General features: G+C 52.5%; 1 protein-coding gene across 4 annotated transcripts in view; it reads left to right on the forward strand.

Moving 5' to 3' along the window:
* The window catches only part of PTPRN2 (protein tyrosine phosphatase receptor type N2), a 726,314-nt gene that overhangs the window by 461,779 nt on the left and 241,309 nt on the right, over nucleotides 1-23,226 (forward strand). For all 4 annotated transcript variants that reach the window (XM_072776801.1, XM_072776802.1, XM_072776803.1 and 1 more), the window contains one exon: nucleotides 19,748-19,812. In XM_072776801.1, coding sequence (XP_072632902.1) covers nucleotides 19,748-19,812 — 65 coding nt within the window. The remainder of the gene's footprint in view (nucleotides 1-19,747; nucleotides 19,813-23,226) is intronic.

The raw sequence follows: 23,226 nt of genomic DNA on the forward strand, positions 1-23,226 counted from the left end.
TCCAGGTTCAGTCTTGCTGTCGTACGTTCGGAGGGTTTTAATAGATGTGGGAGGAAGTGTCCACTATTACAATGTCACTGCCCTAAAAATCCTTGATGTTCTGCATGTTCATCCCCCCCTCCCCTGATCTCTGGTGACTCCGGTCTTTTTACCATCTCCATGGTTTTGCCTTTGCCAGAATGTCTTAGAGTTGGAATCACACAGTGTGTAGTCTTTTCAGATTGGCTTCCTTCGCTTGGTAATATGCGTTTAAGGTGCTTCCATGTCTTTTCATGGCTTGATATCAGCTCACTCCTTTATCATGCTGGATGACATTCCGTCGTCTGGATGGACAACACCTTATCCAGGATCTTCTGAAGCCCATCTCGGTTGCTTCCAAGTTTTGACAATTATGAATAAAGCTGCTGTAAATATCCACATGCAGGTATCTATGTGGGTATGTTTTCAGCTCCTGTGGGTAAATGACAAGGAACATGGTTGCTGGATCATGTTGTACACGTGTGTTTAGTTTTGTCAGTAACTCCCAGCACCTGTTCCACATCCCAGCCGCCATGTGTGAGTGCTCCTGCAGTTCCACATCCTCACTGGCACTTGTAGTTGTCAGTTCTCTGGATTTTGGCCATTGTGATAAGAGTGGGTTGTGCTGGGGGGCCCATAGCTGGTATACTGACTCAAGAACATGCAGATTCTGACCTGCCACATGAGGGCACAAGCCCCCCACATGGGGGTGGCAGGTGGCTCCCTTAGCATCCGAGCTTCTACCTTGGGAAGTGATACCCAGGAGGTCATGTTGATTAAAGATACAGTTTCAGTACACCCACACTTGCAGGTCCCAGAACAGGAGGTGCAGTGCTGGAGGGAGGGCAGGCAGTGCCCGTAGCCAGCAACAGGAGATGGAGAGCAGGCTAGCAAGCTCCTTCTATCTACAAGGTGGCCGGGATAGAGGTCACTTACTCTTTGAGGCTCAGCTTTAAGTGCTTATTTTGAAATAAGCAGAACCTTGGTCTTGTGTAAATGCCCCAACTCAGTGTGGGCAGGTTGTCACACTGGAAAATGCCTAGACAGGAACTCAGAAAAACAGTTGTTTTTCTCATCCCAATAGTGGTGTCTCGTTAGTTTAATTCACATCTTGCTGGTGACACATGATGTGGAGCAGCTTTCCACGTGCTTATCTGCCATCTGTGAGCCATCGTTGGTGATGGGTCTGTCCATATCATGAGCACATTTTCCACTTGTGTTGTTTGTTTTCTTATGGTTGAGTTTTAAGAGGTTTCTTGTGCACATGTTGTAGGATTTTTATTTTGTGTACATGCAATTCCTTTGTCAGATGTGTCTTCTACAAACATTTTCTCCTATCTTCTAATTTGTCTTCTTTTTTCTTTTTAAGATTTTATTTATTTATTCATGAGAAACAGAGAGAGAGAGAGAGAGAGAGAGAGGCAGAGACACAGGCAGAGGGAAAAGCAGGCTCCATGCAGGGAACCTGATGTGGGACTCAATCCTGGGTCTCCAGGATCAGGCCCTGGGCTGAAGGCAGCACTAACCCACTGAGCCACCTGGGCTGCCCTAGATTGTCTTTTTATTCTCTTGACCACTTTTCATGCAGAGCAGTTTTTAACTTTAGCAAAGTCCCATTGACCAATGTTTTCTTTTTTTTTTAAGATTTATTTATTTATTCATGAGAGACACAGAGAGAGAGAGAGAGAGAGAGAGAGACAGAGGCAGAGACACAGGCAGAGGGAGAAGCAGACTCCACGCAGGGAGCCGGATGCAGGACTCGAGCCCAGATGTCCAGGATCACGCCCTGGGCTGAAGGTGGCGCTAAACTGCTGAGCCACCTGGGCTGCCCTGACCAATGTATTCTTTTATGGATCATGCTTTTGGCGTTGTATTTAAACACCACCCCTAACCCAGGTCACCTGGATTTTTCCCCATCCTCTCCTCAAGGACCTTCATAGTTTGGCATTCCACATCTGGATTTAATCATGAATTTGTTTTTGTGGAAGGGGTGAGGTCTGTGCCTAGTTTTGTTCGCCATGTGGGGACATCTACTTGGTCCCATGCCATCTGCTGAAGACCATTCTTCCCCCTATGACTTGTCGTGGCCCCTCCGCCCTAGGCCAGCTGGCCAGGTATGTGGCAGACTCAACTTCTGACTTAGGAAGATGTCTTGATCAAACGGGTATCTTGCTCAAGAGGTTATGGGAGGCTCCAAACATTTCAGGTCCTGAACATTCGAAGGGAAGAAGAAATAGGCCGGACCCCAAACCGCTCTCAGTCCACTGTGGTCACTGAACATGCCCCCAGCATTGACCCCAACACCCCCTGGGGTGCTCTCACTTGGCCACGGGCCTATGAGGTGCTGACACGGGGTTGCTGACTCCTCGACGTCCTGGATGAACTTGGTGCCAGGCTCATATTTTTCCTGAAGGAGATTTAGCAGTTTCTTCTCTTTCTTCATAGTAATCTATTCAGAGTCTTTCTTCAGTCTTTGGCAGTTTAATAATTTATGTCTTCTTTGTTTATAGTTCAATTCCTTAAGAATTCTGAATATTTATACATAAGTAATATTATTAGCTTGTAACTCTAAAATTTTCACTGTATCTTTGGTTACATTTCCTTTTTCACTATTAATTTTGGTAACTTTAAGACTAGAGGTGTTTTATTTTTCTCTGGATTAGACTTCTAGGAAGAGTTTATATATTTTTCTCCTAAAATCTTGCTCTTGGATTTATTCATCAGTTCTGGTTTTCTTTTATAGTTTATACATGCTATTTGTACTTATTTCTGTTCCTTTCCTCAAGTTCTACTCCTTAGTTTGAACACCTACTTTGTTTCCCTTGTTTCTTCGGTGATGAAGGAAACATTGCCATCCCACCCCTACCATGATGAAGCTTTGGTTGCCTCCCTCCCATAGCTCAGATTTACCGTTTTCATATCATTATTTGCTGAATATTTTGAAACCATAGTTTTGATTTCTTCTTTAACCTAAGAGTTATTGAAGAACGTATTTTTTAATACCCAACTGCTTGGACAGTTTTATTTTCTGTGATTACTAATTTTTAATTTTATTAGATTACCTATATAAGATTTACTATTTGGAATTCAAGGCCTCCTTTGAAGCCCAATACCCAATCATCTATATTTTGTTTCTACACCATAGAGTTTGATCTGTCGCTACTGAATTGTCTTCTGTACGTCCTCCATGTGGGTTCAGTAGACTCATGTCAAGTATGGTCTGCCATTTATTAGCTGTGTGGCTTTAGGGAAGGTACTTATCTCCTGGAGAAAGCTCAGTCTTCCTCCCTCATGCAATGGGACAGATGAAAGGCCCTGTCTTGAGGGGTGTGTTGTGTAAGGCAATGAGAGTGCTGGGCACAGTCCTCAGAATATGGGAAGCCATGCATATTGGCTGCCATTGGGTTTTCTGTCTGTCAAGCCAGGGGAAGCACATACTCATTTCAACAGTTTGTTTTATTTCTTGGCATATGCACTGTACCTTCATTTTGTTTTTTTTTTAAGATTTTATTTATTTATTCATGAGAGACACAGAGAGAGAGGCAGAGACACAGGCAGAGGGAGAAGTAGGCTCCTTGCAGGGAGCCTGATGCAGGACTCGATCCCCAGACCCTAGGATCACGCCCCATAGCCAAAGGCAGATGTTCAACTGCTGAGCCATCCAAGCATCCCTCATTTTAGATTTTTTTAAGCATTAATATACAATTACCCTATTTATTTCATGTAAAAATAACTTTTGTATAATTGTATGTTGTCTTGGTATGAATAGCATGGTCCTTCCTTTATTTCTTCCTTTATATTTACCTTATTTTTTCCCTACTCCTTAAATTTTTAACCTTTCTGACCTGATTTGTTTAGATTTGTTTCTTGTAGATAATACTTTTGACTTTGAGAAACACTTTGTCCTGGGAATAAAATTTAACCTGTTTACATTTATTTTCATGACTACACATGTTTTTAATTCATCATCTTGCTTCCTGCTCTCCACTGCCTGTGCCTCTTTTCTGTTTCTTGTAGTGTTTGTCTTCAGTCACGTAGATCATGTTGGGTGTCAGGTTGTTCTCAAGTGATTTGGAATGTGCATTCGCCGTTGTAAGCTCTTCAGACTTTTCAAGCAGTTTGGATCCACATATTCTAACTATGAACTTCAAGAGGAAACAGATTCTCTCATCTTAGAAGGGCCCTTGAGGGTATCTGCCTCCTCCCGTACTTTGTAATGTGAGGCTGAGTTTAACCTCATGTTTGCCATGATCACAGGGTGTCTTTCCGAAGTCTGTGCTGATGCTGATAGTTTGGAGGCAAAAACTGAGGACCATACGCTTTCCGAATTTGGAAAGAGGACTCTGGTGGGGAGGTTCCAAGCCTTATGGGAAAATTGTCAGAAAATGCATTGATGAGATGTGGCTGTTTATCCAGGTACCTTTTAATAATAATAATAATAATAAACCTTCATCAGATGTCACAGAGATTTGCATTGGGAAAGTCAATTACACAGTGAAATTGGTGGAAAATCTTATTATTAGGAGCACCTCGCCCCAGCTCTACCTGCTTACTTTAATGTCTAGAGATAAATGAGAAGGAGATAAATTTCTATTTTTCCAAAGCACCACGGTCCCTCCCTTCCCCGTCACTTTTATTGAACATAGCAGTTCGCCAGGACCCACACGCTGAAAATTGCTGCAGATAAACATTGTATTTTAAATTACTACAGGCAACCAGGCAGGCTGGAAAAAATCATTTGAACAAATTGAAAACTGAAATGTTGATATCAGATATTAAATTAATGTAAGTGAGATTGAAACAATATCTAATTAAAATAATTTGAAAAATGACTTGGAAATTGAAGCTGACATTAGCTTTTACCAGCCTGTCATTATTATTACCGCGCAGCTATGCTGCGTTTTCACAGAAGCCCTGCCTGCTCTCGGGAGACTTCACAAGACACTGGCAGATAAAAGTCTCATTTATTTACTCAGTTATGGCTGGAACATGGGGGCGAAAGAACCTTTCTTGGGGACCCGAGGTGTGGAGTTTGACAAATTGACCTTTCAGTTTCCAAGGAGAGAATGCCTTCCAGACCCTCTGCTCCAATATGGTACCTTTCTTTGCATTTGAGGCTGGAATGTGTTCACTGCCTTCCATTTATACAAGGCATTAAAAAGAAAAATAAAATCAAGTTTGGAATGGCAAAGAAAATGAAGCAGGAGCTTCCCTGCTGTGGTGACCAGTGGCAAGTGGGCAGATGTGTGGCCAGCAGCTCCCCAGCAGGGTCCATGCAGGGACAGCAGAAGTGTACACCCAGGAGCTGTGCGGCAAGTTGGGGTGAACGTCTGTAATGAGGCACCCTCACACCTCCTGAATGCAAATGTAGCAGCACTGACGATGCTCCTTTCATGCTTCTCTAACATCTGCTTCGAGAACTGTCCTTACATCTGTTTCATGAATAAAAGATCATTAAAGGAAAGGATTGTCACATGGGCACACACGCTCCTTCAAATCCATGGTGGAGTGAGGCGAGAAGTGGCCTCAAGCTCAGACGTCCTGACTTTGCTTCCTGCAGAACGTGGCAGCACCAGGCAAATGCCAGCCCCTCCGAGGAGATGAGTTTGCTCGTGTGTTAAGTGGGTACTTTGGGGTACAGGCTTTAGATCCAGCAGTGTGCCCCAGGGGTGTTGAAGACAGACGGGGTGTGAGGGAAGTGCAGATTGCGAGCAAGGGAGAGACCCGGGTCCACAACCACAGTGCTCTGCAGAGAGGGTGTATTGGCTTTTCCTCTTCACAGTCCAAGCAAGAGTTCCTACACAAATTGCATGAAAACACTAAATAATCTGACAGTTTCATGCACATTTATTTAGTTATGTTTAGTGTAATATAAAATTGCCAAATTATTTAATGTTTTACACACCTTAGTTTCCCACAAGGTTTTGCTCAAACCTGCATTAATGTTGTTGCTGTTTCATAAGCATAGAGGTTGAGGATGGGGTGGGAGCTTCTCAGAGAATTGCTGGGGTCTTCCTGTTTCCGTTGCCTTAACAGAAGAACAGATATGGAGCTGACCCCTGTTCAGAAAACAACCCAAAGGGCAGCCCCAGTGGCGCAGCGGTTTAGCGCCACCTGCAGCCCAGGGCATGATCCTGGAGTCCCGGGATCGAGTCCCACGTCAGGTTCTCTGCATGGAGCCTGCTTCTCCCTCTGCCTGTGTCTCTGCCTCTCTCTCTCTCTCTGCATCTCTATGAATAAATAAATAAAATCTTTTAAAAAAAGAAAACAACCCAAAATGCTGAATGCAAAGGTATAGATATCATTTTAATCATAGGTATCTGGCAGTATTCAAAGTCTTAGAGATCCTAAACCAAGTAAATACCACATCCTGCTAGGACCATCTCCCTATTTTCCTAATAGGGAAACCATAGCGACCCCTCCTACCCTCCATCTGACCTGGAGGATGTGAGGTTGCAGTGCTGTCACTGGGTGTGCCCTCAGGGCACTGACCACAAGTCAACACTCACAACAATGTGCTGACCACATGTACACCTCCTGCATGGTCTGTAAAATCTCAAGCAAGGAATTTCATTTAAAGTGGTTTTGAGTTGACAGGGCTTCCAGAATCCAGAAGGAGGAAATGCAAAGGATTCCCACAGTTAAAATACCAAGAAGTAGGAGTCCACAATAAACAATTTCGGAACATGCCAGAGAACAAGATACCATGAGGGAAGAAAACGGAGAGAATGAAAGAAATGAAACCTCAGATGGTGTGAATAGTAGATGCAGAACATAAATTCATGTATTTTAGTCATCTAAAGAAATACAAGAGGGAGATAAAGTGAGTCCTCAAAATAGCAAAAAAAAATTTTTTTTAAACAATAGAATTTTTCAAAATGAAAGATATACTAGAAATTCTAAATTCAGGAGGTGAGTTTAGTGACAAGTTAGGTAACAAGTTGAAGAGGGAAAAAGAACCAGTAGATAGAACCGAGAAATTATCCAGAATGCACCAGAGAGAGAGATAAAAGGAAAATATAGAGAGACAAACACACATTGAATGTGAGTTTCAGGAGAGGGGAGTGAGCTGAGGCCATATTTGAAGGTAGAATAGCTGAAGAATGTCTGTGCGGATGGAAGACAGCCATCTGCAGATTCAAGAAGTCTGTCGGAGTGAAAAGGGTTCAGACAGTGTAAGTGCAGGATGTCAAAGAAAGACTTCCCAGCAGCCGAGAAGAAAGACGGCTGTCCAAGTGGAGTGACTGTTTCTCAGCAGCCAAAGTGGAAGCAGGGACAGAAGAGCAATGTCTTCGTGTACTGAGGGTGGAACAGTCATCAACCCAGAGATGTTCAGGAGGGGCTGTCTTTCAGTAAGGATGGCTAAAATGAGGAAAGAGGTGGGGAAAGAGAAGAAACCAATTTCCGGCAAAAACACAGATGCACATTGGGCATCCCTGGGTGGCTCAGCAGTTTAACACCTGCCTTTGGCCCAGGGCATGATCCTGGAGACCCGGGATTGAGTCCCACATCAGGCTCCCTGCATGGAGCCTGCTTCTCTATGTTTCTGCCTCTCTGTCTCTGTCTCTGTCTCTCTCTCTCTCTCTCTCTCTCTCTGTCGATCATGAATAAATTTTTGTTAAAAATGTTCTGAACAATTGAATTTCTAACATGAGAAAGACAGTTAATGTAACTGACCACATTAATGGATTACAGAATAATCAGGTTTTGTGATAGATTTTGATTAGAAAATATAACATTCATTCATAATAGAAATGCTTTAAAATAGGACAAGTTTGTTAACTTTATAAAAAAAAAAACCTACAGAAACATCTTCCTTCATTGTGAAACATTGAAAATATTCCCTTCAATGGCAGAAATACACCAAGGATGTGAGCTGTCACTGCTGTGAGGTTGTACATGGGGTGTTACTCTGAAGGGCAGCAGGTGGTGGGTGCCTGGGGACGGAGACTCAGGACCCAGATGACGGGAAGCCCACCTTCCTGAGGCTGAGGAACTGATTGGGGTTGGCATTGCAGATGAGAGAGGATATTTTGGCAAATTTTGGCAAATTGTCCTGGGAGGACTGGGTGTCCAGTTAGGACATACACAGGATCAGTTCCTGGAATTACACATGAAGGCAAAACAAAAAATCTTTTACAAGAAAATACGTTTATGATCTTGGGATACAGGAGAATATTTAAACAAGGTACCCAAAGTGCAAACCATAAAGAAAATGACAAATTCGAGTGTATTAAAACTAGGATATGTGTGGGCACCCAGTGTGGCTCAGTGGGTAAAGCACCTGCCTTCAGCTCAGGTCATGATCCCAGGGTCCTGGAATTGAGTCCCACATCAGGCTCCCTGCTCAGTGGGGAGTCTGCATGTTCCTCTGCCCCTCCTTCCACTCATGTGTGTGGACCTGCACGCATGCTTGTTCACACTCTCTGTGAAATAAATAAAATCTTTAAAAAAAAAACTGGGAAATTTATAAAGCCAAACCACAAACTGAGATAAGCTAGTAATAACCCATATACCTGACAAAGTGTTAGTATGCAGAATGTCTACAGGACTCCCACAAAGCTAGAAGAAAAAGACAATTCAATAGGAAAATGGGCAAAGAGGCAAACAAGGATTTTGCACATGAGGAAGCACGAATGGCAAATAGCACACAAAAGACACTGATACGTAATCAAAGGAAAGCTCTGTGTAAGCGCTGTGAGACAGTGCTGCATCCACCAAACTGGCAACGGTGTTGAAATCTCACGTGCTGGCTGGGTTGGGGCGGTGCAGAGTCTTACAAGCTGACCAAGGGACTGTGGATTGATGCTGTCACAGTGGGACATGTATTCCAGCGATTCCACTGTAGAAAAGCCTGTCCGGTGCTAGAGATGCGAATCAGAATGTTCACGGTGGCCCCGGGTGGGAAGAGGAAGGAACAACTGGGTTGTCCATTGGATCCGATGTTTGCATGAACATAGATGATGGTTCTCGGGGTGCACCTGGAGTGGCCCCGCGGCAGGGAGCACATGCGCACCACATGCACACAGTGCAGCCCCGCGGCAGGGTAGAAATGCAGATCACGTTGCCTCTTGCCTGGGAAACATAAGTTAGCAAAGAAAGCTGGTCAGAAAGGGGCGCCTGGGTGGCTCAGCAGTGGAGCATCTGCCTTCGGCTCAGGGCATGACCCCGGGGTCCTGGGACCAAGTCCCAAATCGGGCTCCCCGCAGGGAGCCTGCTTCTCCCCCTGCCTGTGTCTCTGCCTCTCTCTCTGTGTCTCTCATGAATAAGTAAATAAAATCCTTTTTTAAAAAGCCAGTCTAAGAGAACATACATGTCATTATTCCACTTTATTATATTCAAACCCAGCAAAACTGATCAATAGTCACATGTAGAAAAGTCTACACAAAAGGAAACTGTCACCCCAGAATTGAGGGGTGTCAGGTCCCTGGGGGCTTGTCTTCAAACCGGAGGTGAGTGTGTAGGAAGACGAGCTGCTCTGCAGACACCCCTTCCCTGGGGTTGGACTCGGTGGCACAGACTCTCTGGCCGCCTGTCATCTTTCCCTGGGACGGATGAGTCCCAGCTCCCTTGCCCGGTGCCCCTGGAGAGCCGAGAAGTGGAGGGAGCACCCGTTTCTAGCCAAGGACAGGACAGGGAGCACCACCCCTTCTGTTTTCCCCTTAGAATCAAGATTTAACTCGTTTCTCCTGTGGTAAATAATTGTCAGGACAGCAGTTAGCTTTCAGGGTTATTTTAATTCTTCCTGACAGTTTGCAAAATTAAATATCCAAATGTTGTGGTAACACATTACTTTCAGACAACTTGAGTTGAAATCAGCATCAAAACATTCTCCTGTGCCTCACGTTGCCATGGCCTGTTACACAGACATGCCCCAACCATCAGGCGGGTCACAAGGGCCAGAGCCAGCACCCTGTGCCCACAGTGGTCCAGGAGTGCTCGGACGGTGACACCCTGGTTTGCTGTGTATGCAGACGGTTCTGTGTGGCCGCGCGGGAGATGGGAGACCTGACGGTCTAGCAGCACATGAGGACACGTTTGCCTCTGGGCTCAGTCCTGAACCAGAGCTGACGGAGCGGCAGGTCCCATCAGAGAGTGAGGGGATCCCAGGAGCACATCCTCAGTGCCTTTTTGGACGGATGCATTGGTTCCAGAACTAGAATGGCGGGGGAGCAATCAGGTGCCAGTGACAGCAACAGTAGCGATGAGGCATGGTCATGGTCATGGTGCACTTGCTCATCCATGCCACAGATCGCACGATAGTTCCTCAGCAGGTGGTCACTGGCATCCTCCTGTGCACCTTGCTCTGCTCTGGGCACCTGGCCTGTCCTACACACACAGCAGATCCTGCCTTTGTTGTGCTCACATCCTAGCGGGGGAGGCAGGAAGAAGGGATGGGTGGGCAATCCAAGCAGCTCACACGAGAAGGGGGCGCCCTGCGGGTCCTGGGCCCTGGGAACATACAGCACACCAGCAGTGTGGACCCTAGAGAGTGGGGATCCCTAGGGACAGAGGAGTAACAGAATGACCTGCACTGTACCGGGGCCACGAGTCCATGGTGCTGCCTGTCAGAGGGACCATCATGCTGGAGGGACCCAGGCACCTGCACGTGGAAGCCCCGTGCCAGGTTTCTAATATTTAAATGTCTACATCAAGTCTGTGAGCTGTTACTAAAGTTTGATCTTTGTACTTTGAAAGATGTATTCGTGATATATATATATTCATAATGAAAAAATGATGTTTAAATGTGCATAGAGGTATATTTTTAATCTCTGAAAATCAACCAAATATAAAAGACAGCTGGATCATGCTCTGATCACACATGTGTGGTTATTCTCTCACTGCGCAAGCGGAGTTTGGTGGGTAATAACCTAAACATGTGTAGTTGCTAATTAGTGCGTATTTATTTATAAATGTCTCTTCTTCCCCTTATTTCAGAAAATCACTAATTATATTATTTAGCAAGATTTCATAAAATCTATGCATTTAGACAGAAACTATCCAAGCATAATTACGAAGAGTATGAAACGTGAAGGTGTTTTCATCAAAAATACAAAATGCATATGAAACTGAAATTAAAATTGGGTGTCTATCTCCAAAAGGGTTCTTTTTCCTTAACAATACTCATAACGGACAAAAGTATAAAACAAGATATAATAATAGATAACAAAGCTTTAAAGATGTTAATAAAGGTGAATCTTTGATTCTGTATTTTGAGAATTTCGTCCAGTGGCAACCATTGGAAAGGAGCACGGTTTGTGCATGTTACGTGTAGACGGACACACATACAAAGTGGTAAGTAATAGGAATCATTTGGTAGTGCAGCGGCTTCTCTGCCACCATGTATAATGGCTCAAACCTGTGGCTTACCCATGGAAAATCTCGGAACCACAGACTGAGATGCGCAGACGAGCATGTGGATGCTCGGCAGGGCTGGGAAATGACGCTTCTTTAGACAAGAATTGGATGCTTTCTGGCTCCAAGAGCTTTGACAAGTTAATTAATGTGTGTCTCTTTCCATCCAATGTTTCTATGGTTTAGACCCTCCCCAGCCCCAGGCCCCGGCACTGGGCGGCAGTCACATGCTGCGTTGAGAGGACAGAGGCAGGAACATGGGGAGCCCGTGTGTCTGACCCCTCCCAGGGGCCTCGCAGGGCAGACTCGAGCCCCAGCCCCAGCCCCCCTGGTGGGGCCAAGCAGAGACAGGACAGCCAGGGATCCCAGGGCACACAGGCCACAGTGGGACACACGGGAATGGGAGGCAGGGCGAGGGCAGCAGGTGCAGCCAGCCTGTGCCCCACACCCACCCCAGGGCACCTGGCGGGCAAAGGAGAAAGATCCCCTCCTGGAGCACAGGGCTCACTTCCTGTGGGCGGGAGAGGATGCACACGTCCCCTCAGTGGGAGAGGCCCAGCCTGGGTCTGCTGCTCAGGTCAGAACAATCCAAGACTTTGAATGAGCCAAGGACATGTGCTCAGCCCCAGAGCTCTCTCAGGTACTGGAGACAGGACGCAGCATGTTTGCAGGGCTCATGAACAGCATGGGTGCTCCAGACAGGGTTCCTCACGAGAAAGCTCCAGGGGTGAGGCCGGGGATTGGCATCCAGGTCCTGGGGCAGGCTGTCCTGCTCTGCGCCTCCTCCTCTGTCTGTCGTGGCATCGGCCCTCCCCTGCCCCACGGCGCCCTGGCCCTACCTTCAGGCCCCTCTCCCGCCCTCCCACAGGGACAGTGACCCACAGGCCCATGGTTGCTCCCAGGGGCCACCGCCCACCTTCCCTACATGTCAGGGCTTCCTTCTTCCACCGTCAGGCTCCTTCCTGGGCGCTAGGCCCTTAGTAGCTGGGCAAGGCTGGTGACGCTGAAGCCACAGCTCTTCTCTCTGATGGAGAGCCCTGGGCTCCTGCAACAGGGGCCTGGCACCAGAGCCTGAGGACTGGGCCCTGCCCTGCGGGAGGCGCACACTCTGGGCCCCAAACCAGACGCAGGTCAGGGTGATGAGGTTCTCCTCCCTGTGGTCTAACTGGTCCCTCACTTGTGAGGGTCGCTGCATCCACCTCCGGGGGACCACTGGGCACACAAGCATTGTAAAGGCCCTGAGAAGGCGAGCAGGTGTGTTTACGTGTGCTTCCCTAGCCTGTGTGATCTGAGACGCCACTTGTCACCAGCACCCGTTTCCATCCAGGGGCACGCCCGCGGGATCTGGAGCTCACACAGAGGCACTCAGCCGGCGCCCTAAGGCGGGAGGGGAATATGGCCCATGGGGCCTCCGCGGCTGACTCTGGCAGCTTCTCAGAAAGGGCATTCATGGAGAAGAATGGACGGTAGTTAAACACTGACATTTTCTATTTTTTTTCTGATTCCTGAACAAGAAGACGCTCTGCCTGAGAAGACTGGGTGCGGAGCTATTTCCAGGGCGGTCCCCTCACCCCATGACACTTCTCTGCTCCCATCGAGCACAGGAGGGTGTGTGCAGGGTGGGGAGTGCCTGGGGGGTGGTTGGGGCACCTGCTGCGCCGGGCGGGCCTCGTCACCTCCCTTCCTGGCTTGGGCTCCAGCTAGGGGTTCCGAGGAGGGAGTCAGCCCTAAGGGAAGGGGACAGTGACCGCCAGGCCGTGCTGCTCCACAGGGCCAGGCCCCCAGGTGGAGGGGCCCTGAACTACCCCGATGCTTTGGCCCCTTCGATGACACCTCTATGGCTAAAAACGTGTGACAGAGGGAATGAGGGTTTCAAAAGTGGAAGTAGGTCCGGGGGCAGATGTGCGCCTTGGAGCAGGGGCTTCAGCTCCGCCAGCAGCTGGGCTCCACCTCAGGGGCTGCTGGGCTCCCTGAAGGGATCACCATCCTGCTCCCACCCCTGCCCCATCTTTCCCATGGAGCGCAGCCCTCCGGTCCTCCTGTCCCCATTCGGATCACAGGAGACACCTGCACACCCTCTCAGGTAAACGGCGGGGCCAAAGAGAAAGACGAAATCACCACACCGCCGCTACGCGCTTAATTACATGGAGTGCTGCATACATTGTCCAGCACAAGGAACTGTTCTGATAAATTAAAACACTAATTAAATAGGCTATTGCAGCATTTTGAGAACATTGTAGGCTTCGGCTTCTCCGGGTAATTTGCATATCCTTCATCTAGCGAATTTAATTTTAAAGGACTTCTTTTTTTGTTTGGAAACCCTTTTTGTCTCCCGTGAAGATAAAAATGGGCTTTGTGCGTCGTTCTGGGCTTTATGAAAGTGGCTTCTCCCAGGATCTCTGCCCCCCGGCCCCCTGGCCAGCCCGGCCCTCCCACCCAGGGTCTGTGCCAGGCCCTCCAAATAACTCGGAGCTGACATTTGACAGAGCATCTGCTGGAAGCGAGGCTTTTCTTTCTCCCATCAAAAAGCTCTAGCCAAAGACTGACAAAAATGGCAATGTCACTGCAGCATTCCCAGAACATGGTCCCTTGGGTACACAGCCTCATGGAGGAAGCACTGGGGCTGTAGGGCAGGTGCCCAGGGATGCAGCGCGGGCGTGAGGCAGAGGATATTCATGTCACCATCGACCCTGCAGAGGGGATTCTGGAAGGACATCCACGTGGCTGGGGGCACCCAAAAGGAGACCGCAGATGCCCCCGGATGGCATTGAGAAGGATGTTGAGAGCCTGGGGGTGCAGATCTCACCAAAGACTGCGGGGTCTGCCCACTTCGGGCCCATCTGAGCTAAAAAGAGGCAGAGAAGGGCTACATGCAGGATGCATTGAGCGCCTTGTGCAGGTGCCGGAAACAGGAAGGGTCCGCGGGGCTCCACTTCTCCATCATCTCCACCAATGAGAGATTTCAAACAACAGGACAGAGTGAGTCCAGTGTTGTCGACGGGTACTGACCCCAAGACCGTGAGGGCACAGAGACTGGAATACAGGTGCACAGCCCCCAGCCACCCCGAGGCCCACAGACCTGGTGGGAAACCCGCCCCGAGGGCACCCCTGGGAATCACAGGGGACAGGGCCCTGGAAGGTGGTGACCCCGCAGCGTGCTGTTGGCTCTGGACGACGACCAAGTGAACCCTGGAGGCTGCCGCGTTCTGGAATCAGCAACAGGTGGTATACACGGCCTCAGATTCCGGGCACAGCATCATGATGGCCTTGAGGGCCCTGGGGCCAGGACGGCATCAGCAGGACACCCGCTGCTCGTAATAGCCTGTGGAAGATGTGCAAAAATGTGCACAGAGGAGTATTTGGGGGTAGATTCACCTCTTCTTGAACTACCGGAGCCAAATAGAGAATCTGAGGGTTAGTATAAACCGGAAAGATGGGTCCACAGTGCGGGACACAGTGCCTGGGCCTGTCCTGGTAGCGTCTGCATGCGCACCCCCGAACACATGCTCACATGGAGGAGAGGCCAGGAGGCCTGCCTGCAGCAGGGGTGGGTGACCTCCTCCTATATCCTGAGTGAAGAGCCTGGAGGATGGAAGGATGGGCTGGATGTCGCAAAGTGAATTATAATGGGATAGACGTAATGGCATGACCGGGGTTGGCAGTGATGGGTACACCCCCTGTCCTGTCCTTTGTGAGTACGCAGCCCACGGGGCGCACTCATGACTCTCCCAGACTCTTTCCAGATAGCCCCTGAGCAACCCCGATCCCGCAGGACTGACCCTGGCTAGGCCACACCGGAAGCAGTGTGGTCATGTCTGGAGGCCCGTCCATGGACCTTGGGCGCGCGCATCCTGCCCTCCGAGAGTGTCAGCTCACCAGGCTTGCCCACTCACCACCCGCCCAGCCCCTGGCACACCACCCGGCCACACATGCAGAGTGCCAAGTGGCTGGCTGGGGGCAAAGTTTAGAGGACAGACAGTGATGGTCTCCCACAACACCTCATGCTGGCTAACCCTAAAGATCAGCTGGTGATAGGGAGGGATGCACATTTTTAGGAAATATAATTACTAGCCCCACCCCGTGATTTTCTTACTCAAAGGTCTGCTGAGGCCAGGAAACAACGCTTTTGTGAAGACCTGAAGTTGAAGCATCTCAGGACCCCAAGGCGAGGACCCTGCAGTGGGCGGGGTGGGGCGGGAGGCCAGGGTGGCGGCTCTCAAAGCAGGCGGCGCTCAGGCCAGGGGTCCCAGAGACCGTCTGCTGCTGTTCTGGCCACACCTGAACCCGGTCACCCGGCATGCCACCCACGGAGGGATGTTCGCTCGCCTTGGGCCTTGGCAGTGAACAACAGCAGTGTCAATCGGACGGCATGCTGAGGACGGGAGGCCGGAGATTATTGGCGTTTCAGAACGATGGGCAGCCAGGTTCTGTAAAGCGATAGTGGAACTGCTGTCTCACACTGACCCTGACACCGGATGTGAGTGTCCCAGGCCCATCCCGTGAGGGGAACCAGAGCCGGGGCGGGGGGGGGGACGGGAAGCGAAGCCCTGGTTCCGGACCACCACCGGCTTCGCCTGCAGGCCCTTTGCCCTCTTCTCCCTGGGGTCCCGCCCTGCGGTACAGCCAGCCATGGCCCATGAAGAGCGGTCAGTAGGTCACTCCAGAACCGTGGGTGTCGCCTCAGCCTCTGCCCCTGAGAGAAACTTTCTTGAACAGGTTTTGCTTGGACTTTAAGGCAGAGGCCAGGGAAATGCTGGTGGATGAAGAGCGGCTGTCCCGTCCATGCCCAGTTTGGGGCAGCGGCTCTGGGTGACTTCAGTGTCCTTCTAAGGCTGGAGACGATGCTGGACCGCAGAACCAGTGAGGCCGGCGCCGGGTGCCCAGCAGAGGCAGCAGGTTGGGGACATCCCAGGACACAAGCCCCTCAGGGGCAGGGGGAGGGAAGTGGTGCCAGTGGGGCACTGGGTGGGGAGGCTGATGCTCCTGGGTGCCATGGCCAGGCACAGGGGTGTCCAGGGTCTTGAGGAGGGCCCTGCCGGGAGGCTCCCCACACCTCAGCACCCTGGCTCTGCAGGTGGCCGGCCTGTGCTGCTGCGGTGTCGGGTGGCCCTGATGACAGGTCCCCTCCCCTCAGTCTCAGGCCATGGGGTCCAGGTGGGTCAGCCTGCAGGTATCCCTTTGGAGATATGGGGACAATAAGGGTCAGACGAAGTCACCAGGGTGGGGCCTAAGCCAGCAGGGCTGCAGTCCCTGGAAGAGGGAGGAGCCCCTCCATCTGGGGCAGACCCCCGGGAAGGGTACTCAGCCCAACCCACCCCTCAGTCCCCTACCCAGACACGCAGCACCCCCGGGCTCTGGGAGATGCTTGGGGTCCGCGTGTCTGGTGTGAGCCTGCGCTGCTGGAGTCTGACCTGCCCGTGGCTCTGGGCAGTGCCACACTCAGGACTTCCTCAGTTTCCCCATCTCAGATGGAGACCGAGCCATCTAGATCCCAGTGGGTCTGAGGATGAGCTGAGGCTGGGCAGCGCTCATGCCTGGGGGCTGGCAGTGGTGGTCTCACCACTGTGTTTATCACGGACTTGATGGTTTGGCCTTCAGGTTGATTAGTTCAGGAGAGCGAAGCATCCCACTCCTCTAGAGAACCTTTAACACGCGGGAAGCAGCGGATTTACCTGATCTAGGTCGTCTGTCTCATTTGCTGACTGGTTTGAACCAAGTGAACTCCACTTGGCAAGGTCAGGGCAGCTCCAAGAGGCTCTGGGCCAGCGGGTCTCCTGTGTGCGCCACAGTCACTGTGTGAGCACCTGCAGGCTGCCCAGAGCCTGAAAAGCAGGAGCTTTGCCCAGCAGCCTCTGGAGTGTCACAGCCCACCCCACCCCCCCGGTTCCCACTGGGTCTCGGGCACCCTTCCTTTGCTTTAGGACAAAGCCAAGCAAAAGGACCGTAGCGTGATACTTTCCAATCACCCGATCGCTTTGTATGAACGTGGGGCTGTCTCAGAGCCATCACCTGGGGCAGCTTCGCAGATGCCAGACACACATGTGAGCACAGCCCCAGGTCAGATTTCACTGTCCCCCCACCCGCACGCTGCCTGTGCTTTTCCGTCCATTTCAGTGACGCCGCATTTCACTGAGAGCCCATCAGGTGGCAAATGCCCCTTCCAGAATGTTCTGGAGCTGGTTGGAAGGTGGCTGCTGGCAGGCATGGGAACGCATAGCCCTTCCCTGGTGACCCCTAATGGCCAGAGTGTGGGCAGCAACGGCTCCCCAGGCCACACCTGCCCACGACACAGTGATAGGTCTGACATGAGGCAGGGAATCGTGGCGCATCAGGCCCTTGCCTGGATGTGAACACAGTTCTCCCCCCCGTGATGGAGCCTGTTTTCTCTGTTCACTGGGGCTTCACTGCCATGTTCTCAGTGGTTCTGTGAGCCAGTTGTGATGCATAAAATTCCACACACTTACATGTACGTGACACTGAAATCAAAGGGACCAGGTGCCCGCATGTTCACCACGTTTTCCTGTTATCTGCCCACTCGAACATGTGCATCACTGTTTCCAGGCAGTGAGAACATGGTAACGACATGGCACCCAATGTTTCCTGGCATGTGGGGACCCCACCCAGCACAGCTTGAAGACGCACACAGACATGGGCAGGCATCCTCGGGAAGGCCTCCCGGCACCTGGCGTCTCAGCCTGCTTGGACAGTGATCTTGCTTTCAGTGACCTGAGGTCAGCACTGCACTTCTGGCACAGGGAAAGGGCCTGCCCGATGGCCTGGGGCCCAAGGAGCACCCGGGCCTGACAGACTGGCAAAGCTGTGCATCCACCAGAGACACGAGGGGAGGGCTGGTCCGCAGTAGGGAGGGTCCGCTCTTCATCCTGCAGACAGGGGCCTGGGCAGGAATTGAGGCAGAGAATGGCTAGCATGGGACATCCTGTTCGTGTGGGTGGGGAAGGGCCTGCAGGGCACGTCCCTGGTCACTGTCATACTCTGGGGCAGATGCACTCCTCAGCCTGCGCAGCTGGGGGAGACTGACCACCCGGCCCCTCTGGGAGCTTTGCTGTCGCAGGTCGGGTTGCCCAACATGCTGCGGTTGGATGACTGCTCTGGGGCTGACCCCTAATGTCTGTCACTGCTCTGCGGCCATAAATGGAGCAGATTTTAAATTCCATTCTTACGCATTTTCTGTTCCTCAGCCTATTTAAGAGTTCACTATTATTCCCCCCAAAGTAGCTTGCCATTCAGTAAAATGTTCCCTTTGTTCACAGAAGAACATTAAAATCTATTGCTTTGTACTCTCTTAAGGGGTGTTCTCCTCCACTGGGACTGCTGCCTCTCTCTCCACCCACCCCTTCTGCTCCCGCACACCCACGTGAGGGTCTGTGTTTGCCTCATTCTCTTGGCGCACGGATAATCACCTGCATGTGACAATAACGTTCGTTTGTTCAAAGGGAAAGACTGTCCACGCGAGACGAGAGGAGGCCCCTGGGTGGGGCAGGCGGGCTGACGGGATCTTGGTCGTTTATTCTGCGAGATGTGATTCTGTCACCAAGATCAATGTAGGCAGAGGACAGTCAGGTGGAAGTAATCGGTGTTGTCTCCCTCCTGTTCGGCCTTAACCACAGTGGCAGGGCGCGCCGCGTTCTGAGGGTCTGCAGTAAAATCCTATTTGTCCTGCTTTTCGTTTCCAAGATGACACAGGCTTTGCCTAAAAAACAGTTTCTACAGATTCGTAAGCCAAGGTCCACTGCTTGGTGACACAACTTCTTCTCGACAAGGCGGGGGCGGCTGGGTCTGTGGTGTTGGCGTGAGCATGAGTGCATTTCCATTTACATCTGCTAATGGTTTCCGCAGCAACTTTCTCTCGCGCTGATTTGGAGGGTAATTCGTCCACTGCAAGTCAGCCTCATTCTAAGTCAGGAGCGCATGAAGACAAAGCTTGTGTGGGAGCTAAGTTGTCACAGAATGATCCTGGTCAGGCTGCAGATTAGGGAAGTGAGCTGCCCCGGTGCCACGGGGTGCATGCACACAGTCCAGGCAGCCTTCCCTGCGAGCTCGGGACGCTGGCTCACGGGGCACGCTTCCCAGTGATAACACACCAAGTAACCAGCACATCATCCTAAAATAATGCACAGTCCTCGCCACAGTCCCGTGAGTTCCCGTGATGGCGTTCAGTGCCAGGGGTGCAGGTTCGTGGGGAGGCTGACCGGCGTCCACCCCGGGGGACTGGCTGCAGGCTGGCTCTGCGGGTGATTTAGGCTGTCCCTGCAGCAACTCCATGGCGCGTTTCTCAGTGGAGAGGACGTGCAGGGCGTCTTGAGAACCATGAGCTCTGCACGCTGACCCTGTACCTCTTGGCTTTTCCTAACAGTTAACAACAAGGAGAAACTGGAAGCGGCGTCCGGACTGAAAATTCTTCACGTTGGAAGCGGGTTGGTGAGTAGCGGAGGCGCTGTCCTCTCAGACATGCGTGGTCGGCAGGCGGCCAGCTGCTGGGGGGCCTCCCGTTGCTTGAACACCCTGATCCACAGCACCAGTGTGTGCAATGCCAGTTTTGGTTGCATTTGAAGCCATAATCCCGCGCGTCCCTGAGCAGGAGCCGTCCTGGGTCAGAAAACGCTGAAATGCAGAGAACGCAGGCTTCCTCCTTCAGAGGTTTAGTGACCGCTGAGGTGTGGACACAATCCAGCTGAGGGCGGTTCTCCTCGCAGGGAGTTGTTGTTTAAAGACACGTTGGGGTGAGGGCACTGTGCGCGTGTAGCTGCCTCTGGGATGTGACTTGGTCTGTGACGTGGCAGATGTGCCCTCATGGGGCCGAGTTGGTTTTGGGAAGAGTCGCTTGACCAAACACTCCATCAGCCATCTGAGCTGGTAGCAATGCCCCTGGAACCCTGGAACCCAGGCCGCTGCCCGCTCCCTCTCCGTCTTGGGGCAGTGTAATGAATTGTGGGTGGAACGGCAGACGTGATTGCCCACAGGAGCAGCACCAGCCACGCGTCAGGCGGTGTGGACCCGAACCAACATGGGCCATTGCATTTGAAATTTTAGATTTCAGGGCACTCGTGATTACAGGTGATTAGCCGTCCCGGGCAGCTCATTTGTGAGGGCCCGTCGCTTACAAAGCCATGGTGAACCACAGCCCCAGGGAGATCTGTTCCATGGTCGTGAGTCCTGGTCTTGAAGTAAGGACGCACTTCTTCACAGATGGGCTCGTGTGCTCGCAGGCAGCAGGCAGGTCGAAGAGCCTTGCGGGGAGGCACCTGGTGCCGGGCACTGGTGTGCCAGTTACGTGAGGCGAGGAGTCAGGCGGGTCTGGTGGAAGCCCGTCAACAGAGGCTTGGTGGGACCAACCCACCCCGTGCCTGGTTCTCTCCCAGCCTGCCCGCCTGGGCGGGAGGCGAGCCTGTGTCAGGCAGGACATCTCATCCCCCTGTGCTCCAGGCTTGGCACGTGGTGAGGGGCCGAGCCGGGGCAGGGAGGAACCGGCCAATGGGATGGACTGTGGGCACGAGATAGAGGAGTTCGGAGTGTGCCTGGGCAGCGTGAGTGGTGTGGGTGGGGCTCCGGCGGTGCCCCAGACCCCAGCCTGGGGGGGTCTGGCACCCAGAGGTCCTCTCCTGAGGGAAACACAGCCTCCTGCAGCATCAGGAAGGAGAGAGGCCACGTGAGGGCTGAGCCCATGGGCTCCTCCAGGTGAGCACAGCTTTCCCGGGAGCCCGTTGCACTGGCTGCTGGACACCGTGACCCCCACACTTTGGTGGGAGGAACACCTGAGCCCTCGCGAGGCCTGTTGAGGAGGAGCTGCCCAGACCCGGAGGATCTGGGCACTGTGGCTGCGTGTCCTTGCCCCGCCCCTGCATCTTGGCCAAACCCTGCTCCGTGAACAACCCCTGTCCCCCAACCCCCGCCGCTCACCTGTCTGCCCTACACGACCTGCCCGTCTGAGGGACCTGGGGCCTCGTCCTCCTGCCCAGTACTGGACGGACTGCTTTGGCCCCACGCAGTCATGCCCATCCTCTCCCGTCTCCGTTCTCACCACCCGACTCCATGTCCTCGGTGTCAGAGGAGGTTGGGGTCACTGGGAAGGGTGGCTGAGGCGCAGGCCTACTCACCGCCCCTACTCGCCGCCCCTCTGCTTCCACGGCCAGCCAGGGGCGCCATCCCAATATCCACTCCCAGACCCGTCCCAGGTCCCGGGCTCAAGGTGGAGCCCCCACCGCCCTGGTGCTGTGCACATCCTCCCTCCAGCCCACCCACACCTGGGCCTGTGTGAAGGCACCAGACCCCTGTGATCCACAGTGACCAGCGCCTGCTCGCGTCAGGTCTTTATTCCCCTGTTCACTCTGGGGTGTGCAGGTTACCCTTGTTCCGGTGCTTCCCCGTGTCCACAGAGAGGCGCCGACGCCGCTCCAACCAATGCACAGTCCACTCATCCATAGGATATGAGCCAAGTGCCTCCTGTGCACTGGGCACGGAGCAGGACCAGGTCTGGGCAGTGAGCAGGGACCACCTCCCACCTCCCACCTCCCAGCCGTGGGGCTCACCCCTCCCCGAGCTGGGGTCCACTGAGGGTCTCCCATCACATCCACTGGGTTCTGTCTTGGGTGAGCAGCCTCTTCTGTCCCTTCCCTGGACGGACTTCACACCGGGCCTCGTCTGGACGGTCCCTTGGGCTTCCTCCTCGCTGCCCCCACACCCGGCCATCCCTACCGGGGCCCCTCCCGTGACTTGCACAGCTCTCTGCCAGAGTCAGGACCTCCTCCGTCCATTCACCCCATCAGCAAACGTGGAGCACGGCAGCGTGTCATCGGGAGTGTCCATGCGTTAGTGCCAGCGCCAGTGTTCTTCAGCGCCCATGTCCCACGTCCCTGGGACCCTCCCCACGTCTCTGGGACCCCGCCCACGTCTTGGAGACCCGCCCCCCACACCTCAACACACTGCCCCCCACATCCCCAGGACCCTCCCTACATCCCCGGGACCCCGCCCTCCAAATCTCTGTGCTCCCCCCACGTCTCCATAACTCCCCACATCCCCAGGACCCTGCCCACATCCCCGGGCCCCCACCCACATCTGTGTGCCTCCCCCAAAGTCTTGGGGAAGCAGGTGAGCTCCTGGCTTTCCCGCCCCCTCCTTGCTGATTCACCAAACTCACTGCCGCAGACCCTGGAGGGTCACTGCCGGGCTGTCCTTTCCAAGGACGCTCACGTGCCCAAACTCCAAGCACTCACTGTGACGTGTGAGAGGCACCTGCTCCGGCCTTCCCGCAGACCAGCTTTCTACAGCCAAACACAGGGCTCCTGGCTCATTACCATCGGTGTGCAGATTTGCGGGGGCCTTTCCCCCGCCACTATGTGAACCACCCCCCGCCCCCAGGCCTCTCTGGTAGCTCTGACCCCACATCCCTGCACAGCAAAGCCCAACATCGCTGGTGCACGTTTCCCACATGCGGCACCTCACGTGCTCGCCCTGGTGCCCCTGTCAGCACCTGGTCTCCACCAGGAGTGGAAGATTCTGCCCTCAGAGTCTTTGGGCCTCTGACTTGGGGTCACCAGAGCCACCATCCCTTCTTAGACTGAGCTTCCTGTCCTCTTAGCCGTCCAGCCTGCTTTTTGGAACCGTGAGCATGCTGAGGGCCCCGCTCTGACCCCTGGTCTCTGATGGGTCCCAGGCACAGTCGTCTCGGTCTTCCCTGAACTGCCCCCTGAGGGATCGCTGGGCCCCGGCCTTGGCTTTATTCTCCTTCGTGGGATGCTGGCCCCAAATGTAGCTCTGCAGACTGACACAATCACTATGTCTCTTAGCCCCACACTTTTGTCCTTAGAGGGTGAAACAAGGTACCAGCCATCTCTG

This window comes from Canis lupus, chromosome 15 (assembly GCF_048164855.1).
Source record: "Canis lupus baileyi chromosome 15, mCanLup2.hap1, whole genome shotgun sequence".
NCBI classification, from domain to species: domain Eukaryota; kingdom Metazoa; phylum Chordata; class Mammalia; order Carnivora; family Canidae; genus Canis; species Canis lupus.